Source organism: Sus scrofa, chromosome 2, assembly GCF_054392235.1.
Source record: "Sus scrofa isolate SSC_HxYL_T2T_F1_AM1 chromosome 2, Sscrofa_HxYL_maternal_Yorkshire_Landrace_v2.0, whole genome shotgun sequence".
NCBI lineage: Eukaryota > Metazoa > Chordata > Mammalia > Artiodactyla > Suidae > Sus > Sus scrofa.
In genome coordinates, this window is record NC_139384.1 from 17,407,238 (window position 1) to 17,416,837 (window position 9,600).

At 41.0% G+C, this 9,600-nt stretch overlaps 2 protein-coding genes across 2 annotated transcripts; one reads left to right on the plus strand and one right to left on the minus strand.

Annotated features, from left to right (window-relative positions):
- The first annotated feature begins 2,244 nt into the window (after nt 1-2,244).
- On the plus strand, nt 2,245-3,180 carry LOC146405250 (olfactory receptor 4S2). The gene has a single exon (XM_085015229.1). The coding sequence runs from the start codon at nt 2,245-2,247 to the stop codon at nt 3,178-3,180; it is 936 nt and encodes a 311-aa protein (XP_084871355.1).
- Nucleotides 3,181-7,899: 4,719 nt separating this feature from the next.
- LOC110258242 (olfactory receptor 4P4-like) lies at nt 7,900-8,880 on the minus strand. Its single transcript, XM_021081431.2, has one exon. It carries the CDS (start codon nt 8,878-8,880, stop codon nt 7,900-7,902), a length of 981 nt encoding a protein of 326 aa, XP_020937090.2.
- Between the last annotated feature and the right edge of the window lie 720 nt (nt 8,881-9,600).

Consider the following 9,600-nt stretch of genomic DNA (forward strand, 5'->3'; position numbering starts at 1 on the left):
TTCAGCTGGTGAGAGGCAGACTGGGAGCAACAAAGACAAGACTTAGACCAAACTTTGAGGTGTGTGGGTCAGAGATTCACTGAAATTAGTAATTTACAAAGCAATTCTTAAGGCATCACTCTTAACTTTATTTTGGAAAAGCGCACCCAAATTATCACAGGAAAGGGAGGAAAATAAAGCAAAACTCGAGCCCTGGGCAATACTGTTGAGACGTTTTTTCTTCTATAATTAATATTAAAGGTTTGTGAAAAAAGAGAATTTAATCAAATATCGATATTTTGAATACTTGTAATGTAATTGCAAGATACTGTCCTCAGAAATGAGAGGAAAGTACAGTTTTATAGATGATGATAAGATAATGAAGTGCAACCATACAAGACTATGAGAGAGTATATTCCCAATTATGGGTAAGAAAATGCCATAATTTCAAAAGAAAGTGAGGTGTTATCATGTTCACATGCTCAGAAATGGGAGGAAGGTATTCTCTGAGATGGGTCCTTATTCACGGAGAAAGAAGACTTTCTCATGGACATTAGAGAATGGACAATGGAGGCATAGTTGCTAGGCTTGTGTTTAAATGCCCAGTTTCTTCCAGATGAGAACCAAGGAACATAATTCACAGTTGTCAAAACTGCTACAATTTGAGCCCAGTGGAGAATAGTATTTTTTTTTTCAGTTCAGGAGGAAAAACAGAAGGGAATGAGCATGTAAAACAGGGGAATGTGTTTGAGTGTGAATTTGAATTCTTCTTCTTATTACCATTATTCTTGCTATCATTAGTTTTCCTATACAAGAAAGAGAAGGCACTGATATAATGAGACTGATCCCATATCTAACACACAGGTCTGAGGAAACACAGCCCTGTAGTTTCCCATAAGCTGGAAAAGCCAGGCCCAACGTTGCTGTGAAGGGTAGAGGAGAGCCCAGAGTTCAGTAGGGACTCTAAGCCATGAACTTGAACTTGATGGATCTTTGGGCTGTGTCTCGGGTGGACACAATTCCTGATGCTTCCCTAAGACACTGTGCAATTCTACCCCAGCCCAGAACTAAAGGAATCATTAACATCCACAGCTTGGTGTGAAGAGTCACTTCTGAGCTCCTTTAAGCAAAACTATGTCCCAAAGCCCTTTCCACACGTACGTTGCAGTGACCTCCCTAGAGTGTTTACACTTCCATCAAATGGAGAAGCATCCCTTAATAAATATGAAAGAGTGGTGAGATTAAGAGCAGAGTTGTTTCTTTCTTTCCGTCCCCTCCCCACACTTATTTATTTATTTACATTAACAGAAGAATGTTTAAAATAGCAAGGCAAAGCAATTCCTGGGGAATCCTCAAACACAGTTTGAAGATGAAATTTCCCTTTCATTCCTTGCAGATCAAACACGTCTTGATGTATCTCCAGGAGTTTCTTTTACTGCTTTCACTTCCTTTGTCTCTGACTCCTTTTCTGCATTTGATGACTATTCTAAGCTGAAAGAATTGATTTGATTGCACAGTAGAAATAGTGTTTAATATTATAGATGAGAGTCAAGTGAAAGCTTTCTTATTTTGCACATGGGATAACAGAAGCCCCAGGAAGCTAAAGGATTTATCCAGAGATAGAGCAACCATATCTCAGAATCTGACTTGTTTAATTTTAGTTTTCTATCTACTACACCTCACCACTTTTTGACTATAAGGGCTTCAAACTAAATAGGGGATAAAAAATTCATGTACACAGAGCTCAGAGTTTCCAAAGGAGACAAATCTGCAAGGTCGCCCAGATGAAAAACTCTAAATGGAAAAGAACATTTAAAAATTCTATGAGAATAAGATAATTTTTTCCAAAATATAAATGTTACCATATCCTCCAACTCAAAAGGTATCTCAAATTTAGGTTGGGTGCCTTAGACAGATTAGAAAGAAGTAAATTATTAGAAACAAAGGAAAGACCCTTAATGAAATATGAGGGAGGTAAACTCAGGGTTAGGTGTGTGCCTCAGAAGGTTTACTTTATTTCTCTAGACTGTTTCCTCATCAGATGTAAATGACTAGACTATCATTCTGAAGTAAGATGATCAGAATATGGACTTTGACTTTTTAGGTGTACAAGCCAACCAGCTGGAAGTACCCAATTTTTCCATTTTTAACTATTCTGCTGATTCATTTGTTTTGAGTTATACATAAATGTTGGTGGTCTTTGTTATATGTTTCTTTCAGGTAATTTAATGGTCTCTTGGGAATTTGGCCTTCTAGAGTAACTCCATGGAGGAGATAAACAATGTAACTGAATTTGTTTTCTGGGGTCTTTCTCAGAACCTCAAGGTTGAGAAAGTGTGTTTAGTGGTGTTTTCTTTCTTCTACTCTGTCATTCTTCTGGGAAACCTGCTCATCATGCTCACAGTTTATGTGGGCAACCTTTCCAAGTCCCCAATGTATTTCTTTCTCAGCTACCTGTCTTTTGTGGACGTCTGTTACTCTTCAGTCACAGCTCCTAAGATGATTGTTGACTTACTGGCCAAGACCAAGACAATCTCCTATGTGGGGTGCATGTTGCAGCTCTTTGCAGTACACTTCTTGGGTTGCACTGAGATCTTCATCCTCACTGTAATGGCCTATGATCGTTACGTGGCTATCTGTAAACCCCTACACTATATGACCATCATGGACCGGGAGAGATGCAATAAAATGTTGCTGGGGACCTGGCTAGGTGGGTTCTTGCACTCCATCGTCCAAGTGGCTCTAGTAGTCCAACTACCCTTCTGTGGGCCCAATGAGATCGATCACTACTTCTGTGATATTCACCCTCTGCTGAAACTTGCCTGCACAGACACATATGTCGTTGGTGTTGTTGTGATAGCCAACAGTGGTATCATCACTCTGGTGAGCTTTGTTATCTTGCTCTTCTCCTACATCCTCATCCTGGTGTTCCTGAGAAAGCAGTCAGCAGAAGGCAGGCGCAAAGCTCTCTCCACCTGTGGCTCCCACATTGCTGTGGTCATCATCTTTTTTGGTCCCTGTACATTCATGTATATGCGTCCTGAAACTACCTTTTCAGAGGATAAGATGGTGGCTGTGTTTTATACCATCATCACCCCTATGTTAAACCCCCTGATTTATACACTGAGAAATGCAGAAGTAAAAAATGCAATGAAGAAACTGTGGGGCAGGTGGGTTTTCTGGGGAGCAAAAGGTAAATAGTTGGAAGTAACAATACAAGGTGGATGATCTTCAATGGTCTCATCTGCACAGGGAAGACAATAATAACCTCACAGGGATTTTTTTTTGGGGGGGGAGGAGCAACTAAGAGAATAAAATGTTCTATACAAGTAAGGTATTTTTAAATCACTATTATTTCATTTGTTTGAGAAGTCCATAAGCATGATGTTCTAAAATATGTAAGACAAAGAAATCTTATTAAACTCAGAAGCTCAGCATGATCATACTCAGCACCAAGATTTTCTCATTCCCATTTCCCCCGATTGCCAATGTCTTTAAAGAATTGAGAGTCCTCTGTGAAGTAAGGCTGTTTTCTAGTATTTAAAACTGTGATTGTTACATATTGCACACTCAAAGGTATATGCTGAATGAATGAAAGGTTGCATGGAAACTGACAGATCTGAGATGTTCTGACACAAATCCTCTAAAACGGTGAAAACGAAGTTTCCTGAGGTTGGGATGGGGGAGGGGGTATGTGCAGAATGCCAGCGAGATAAAGAACAGACTTGGAAAACAAAAGGTCTGTCCTTGTCCTCTGGTTTGGAGAAAAAGCTTTTTTCTTTCTCTAGCTCACTTTCTTCATGCAAACAATAAGTAAATTGAAAAAAATTACCTCTACGATCCCCAGTTTAACTGTAACATCCCATGTATGTGCTTCTGCTAATTGACTCTCATCCTTACTTGTACTCTGTAGCCAGAGATCCTGTCCCTATTAATGTAAGGTGACTCACAGGAAACCCTCAAGAAACTGAATGAAAACAAAATATTTGTAACAAATATATGATTGTGCCTCAATCAAGAGGGTCAACACGACTTTCTGAAATGCATGGTTGGGAAACCATATTCCCTCCACTGTTTGAACCAAGCAGCTTTACTGAAAACCGTGAGCCATTTATCACTGCTTCCTTGACCAGCATGACCTGATTTTCAGCTGTTGATTCCAGAGACATTTGTTCTGGACAAATAAACATATCTTTCTTATGTGAACTGACACTTCCTGGAGCTATATTCCTCCTTCACTTCACCCAACCTGAGATCACATCACAGATTATCTCTCTGCCATTGTTTCATTGTCTTTTCCACAAATCTTATTACTCAAATTGCTGTCCATACCTGGGTCTGTGTTTATGGTCATGGAGTGTGTGTGTTTTGCACTCACACATTATATTGAGGACTGTATGTAGTGCCTTAAAAATGATCTCTAATGATGAAGCATTCACAGAATTAAGAAAGACAAAAAGGAAGAAGATACCTAGATTCTAAGTCATAATTAAGAGATCCTTGCCCTGGGCCACACGAACCCATGCTTATTGTCCCTCCTTGGACATACATTCACTGCCTCTCCATGAACCTCCATTTGCTCAATTTTAAGGTGGTCCATAGGTTGGTGCTTCTCATACTTGTCTGATCATTGAAATCATCTTGAGAGGTTTCTGAATAGATGAAAGCATCTATTCCAAGAATTTCTGATCCAGTAGGCTAGTGTTAGAGGGGCTCCACAAATCTGCATTTTTAAAAGCACCTCTGATAATTTTTATCCAGGCAAGGGTACATCCAAGACCTTAGACTAGGAAACACTGGAGCTAGTTGATGTTCTTAGAGCACAAGGGGTCTATGGATCAATAAGACCCCAAGAGACTTACTTTCAGATATAGAGTCCCATCTTTCTGCTATAACACAAAGAGACCTAAAATTGAAGTGTATTTAGAAAACTCTGGGATGAATCAGTGCTATCCATTTGATGTGTTCTCACAATGCTCTTCCTTTTATGTCTCTGCATGAAAGCCTTGACTACCAAGGGACAGTAGGGACGTTGATGGTCTGAAGTCGCTTGGAAGGTAAAAGCTGACAGATTCAGTACTCTCAAAGACAAACAAACAGAACATATGAAATGGTTTTCAAGTTTCTACCATTGAGTTCATGAATGTATTCCTGTTCACAAAAGTTCCTCGGAGTCAATCCCAATCAAAGTAGCTCCGAATGTCTGCCTGGTTCTTTGGAAAGCAATGACCAAGAACTCAATTCTCCCCAGTTTCAGTGGGGGTGAGTCTTGTCAACAACATCATTTTGTTTTATAGATGTATGATCATCCCAACATTGGCTGCCAGTGGTAGAGCTTTTTAATCTCACTGTTAGAAGTAGTAGGCAGATGTGACTTTGATTATAGACTTCCCTGATGAAAATAAATGGTAATCCTTCTCATTTTCTAAATGAGTAAACTAGTTCATTTCATAGTAGAAGACAATAAAAACACATCTTCTAACTAGTGGTTATATTCCTGTCCCCTGGAAGAGCATAAAATATTTAAAACACTTTCCCTGCACTGCTCAATGGACTGTGTAAAGATAGCTTTCATGTGCCTCCACAGGATAGTATCCCTTCCCTCTTTTGAATATATCCAAGAGATGGAAACATCTATCACCTGTCAGAGCCTCCAGAATTTTCACGACTTTTTTAAAAATAGTAACTGATTGGGAATGCCTCATTTGGACAGTATTCTGACATCCAGTTCTTACCTGGTGTCCTGTTTTGCTTTGTGTTTTGGGGTGTAATGTAACTTCATCTCTTAATACACATCTTTGAAATAGTTCTTATTCCACACTCTGAGTATAAAAAATCCACAAGGTGTGTGCACCACAGAGTAGAAAGAGGCAACACTGTACATCCTCTTATGCACTCAATGAGAGTCAATGATACAGACCCACATCACCTGTACAGATATATAATTTCAATTTCCACAGACCAACCTACCACTTCCATTGAATTTTCAAGAAAAATGGAACAACATGAAGTGTATCTGAGCCTACTCTACAGTTTGGAATTAAGCCCAGTCAAGCCTGACCTCAGTAGCTGAACCCAAATTGACCCAAAGACACATGAGCAAGACGTTTCCATGCCTATTGTTTAAGCTGTGAGTTTAGGAATGGCAGTTACACAGCATTATTGAGCTGATTTATCCAAAAATAGATGATCAGACGAAGGAGTGGGAGGCATAGTCTCAAATTGGTAAAACCTCTAGTATACTTAGTGTAAGGTGCTTTGTAAGGAGCAGTATAAAAGGCCAAACAGGAGCGAATGGGCATGAGGGACAGGAATAATAAAAAATAAAAACTAATAACAAATAATAAACAAAGCAATAGGACACATAATAAAATAATAATAATAAAGTGAATAATACATAATAAATAATAAAAAAACAAATTCTAAATACCTAAGTAGGCAGCCAGCCTCCCTCGGCTATGGTGCTCGCTTCTTTGGGTGGAGACAAGGGAGCTAGCTCCTTCTGGCCTCCTGAGAGACACTGAAACCTTGGACTCTCATTCCTATAGAATGGTGGCTCTTTACCGGGGTGATTTTATGCCCGGTGGGCACATGGCAAATGTCTAGAGAAACTTGATGTCATGACTGAGAGGGTGCAGGATCCAGGAGGTCAATCCAGGAATTCTGTTCCAATCCTACAATGCACAAACTCCTCCTATACTCCTACACCACCCCCACACCAGCTTCCCCCCCCAAACACACACAACAAAAACTCCTCTGGCCCCAGAGGCTAAGAAACCCTATCTAGAACCAGTTGTCCTCTGCATGACTTACGGGGGAAGAACAAGAAGGAAAGACAGAAATTAGGGGCAAGCAGGTTCTGGCTCAATTTTCAGAAGACATTTCTAACACTAAAACTTCAAAACCATGTCCTGGGCAACCTCAGGATGTGGTGAGCTCCCTGTCAATGGAGGCATTCAAGGGGCAGCTATGTTGGGAAGGGATTATGGTGGGAAGAACCTGGAGTGGGAATTAGGAGACTCAGCTCTGCCATAACTTGAGGGCCCTGGCAAGTCTCCATAATATTATTTTTTCCTCACAAACCGAAGTCATTGAACCAAAAAAAAAAAAAAAAAAAAAAAAAAAAGAGCTGGTAAATAACATAACAAAATTACATGTCTAAGATTGAAAAAATAGTTCATTATCCACTTTAAAACTTGTAATTACTGCTGATAAGGCACTAAGAATTAATTAATATCTGTAAATATGGTATCAGTAGTATATTTATATTGCATTTTTTAGAAGCGCAATGTGTTACTGAAAGAATTAAAGTATAAAACACTTGTGAAATGTTTCACATGGCTTTTTTTAAATTATTGCAGTGGAAGCCTTAAAAATATGGAGGTGTTTAGGACAGCTCTGTGAGAGGGGTCTCAGTTAAGATGGTCACACCTGCTGAATTTTGCAGTCTTCGTAATTTGCCCTGACAAAAGTGCTTTGATGCCCACCATCTCAGTGATTGTTAAGGACAGAATGCTCCAGAATGTTAGTCATAAGTTCCAGAGTGTCAGATCTACTCCCCCCATACAGTCTCAAAAAAGTAAAGTGACAAAAGAGTTCCCATTGTGTCTCAGCAGGTTAAGAACCTGACTAGTATCCATGAGGATTCGGGTTTGATCCCTGGACTCGCTCAGTGGGGTAAGGATCCAGCGTTGCTGCAAGCAGTGGAGTAGGTCGAAGTTACATCTCCAATTTGATCCCTAGCCTGGGAACTTCCATATGCCACATGTGCGGCCCTAAAAAGATTTAAAAAAAAAAAAAGAAAAAAAGAAAGAAAGCAAAAAACAAGGAAAGTGAGTGGCAGAGGGTCCCTCTCTCTTCAAGGCTTGCAACTTTTGCTGGCCGCACAGAACCTCCCTGTGCCCGCTGCGTGTGTTCGCGTTAATGGTTCTGCGGACAGAACAGATCCGGCAAAGGGCACACCCCCCAGAGGCTACGCTTCCCTTTGGGGAGGTTGTCTCGGCACCACACTTTCCTCATGGCATTCTGCATGTCTGTGTTTCTCAGTGTGTAGATGAGAGGGTTGAACATGGGGGCGATCACGGTGTAAAACAGGGCAAAAATCTTGTCGTTACCGACAGAATCAGCCGTGGGGACATAGGTGAAGATGAGGGGCAAGAAGAACAAGAACACGACGGTGACGTGGGAGCCACAGGTGGAGAGGGCTTTGCGGCGGCCCTCGGAGGAGCGGGTCCGCAGCGTGGACAGGATGATGACGTAAGAAATGACCAAGGCCACAAAGGTCAAAATGGACAGCCCCCCTGTGGTGGTAATGATTGCGATCACCCACAGGCTAGTGTCGGCGCAGGCCAGCTTCAGCAAGGGGAACACATCACAGAAATAGTGGTCTATCTGATTGGGGCCACAGAAGGGAAGTCCGAGAACAATCAGTACATGCAGGATTGAATGGATAAATGCTCCGAGAGCAGAAGCCACTAGGAGGACATCGCACACCTGGCTGTTCATGATGACCATGTAGTGAAGAGGTCGGCAGATGGCTGCATAGCGGTCATAGGCCATGGCCACCAAGATGAAGATCTCAGTGGCCCCAAAGAAGTGGGCAAAAAACATCTGGGCCATGCAGCTGTTGTAGGAGATGGTCTTCTGCTGGGCCAATAAGTCGGTGATGAGTTTGGGGGCCACGGTGGAGGTAAAGCAGACATCCATGAAGGACAAGTAGCTGAGGAAAAAGTACATGGGCTGTTCACTGAGGCGGCTTCCCCGGATGGTGAGGAGAATGAGCAGATTTCCTGAGAGGATTGCAATGTAGCAAAGTGAGAACAGCACCAAGCAGGCAACCTTCACCTTCTCATCACTAAAAAGACCCAGGAGGATGAATTCTGTGATGTTTTCATGTCCCATGGCCTCTGAGCATTTAATCGTTTCGAAGAGGAAGTTAGTATGCTTGAAACATGCTACTTTTTGAAATTATCTATTTTAAAAGTCATTCAGTTAGTCAACTAATATACGTCAGTTGCCTATTATATTACAAATCACTATCTTGATGCAAGAGTACAGCAAGATACAAAATAGTGTCACTACCCACAAGTTACATCTATTAGAGCAGACATATGGTGACAGTCACAGCACCAATAATCAAATCATTGCAATGCCGATGAACTTCAATGCCTCACACTGACTGTGAATAGCAGGGTAAGTATTTAAAAGATGAAACACTCCTTTTGGGGGTCAATTTTGGAGTACACTTTCAGTATTAAACTTTGAGAGTGATTTTTGAGTCTCTGTTATATATGAAAGAGTTCTGGGGCTGTCTGTTCTTCAAGGGCCAGAAGGTCACTCTAATTCTTAGCCCTTCCCAGTGACTACATCTGCGCTAAGTTCCAAAAGTTTTGTCATGGCACTAAAGTTCCATGAGGTCATAATTTTAAATATCTGGGTGACAATTTCAGAAAGTGCCTGAAATATTTTTCATGAACCTTTTTAAAATGGAGAGAGGAAAAGAGTAACAATAACATCTTTGGTGAAAAAGGCTCCATTGTATGGGCTTCTAAGACATTTATGGCTTCCTGAAATCACCCTTACTTCCCAGTTCACTTCCAGTCTAACCCAGGAGATCTCATC

Coding starts and splice junctions, on each gene's coding strand:
- LOC146405250 (XM_085015229.1), top strand. CDS start 2,245: ATGGAGGAGATAAACAATGTAACTGAATTTGTTTTCTGGGGTCTTTCT.
- LOC110258242 (XM_021081431.2), bottom strand. CDS start 8,880: ATGGGACATGAAAACATCACAGAATTCATCCTCCTGGGTCTTTTTAGT.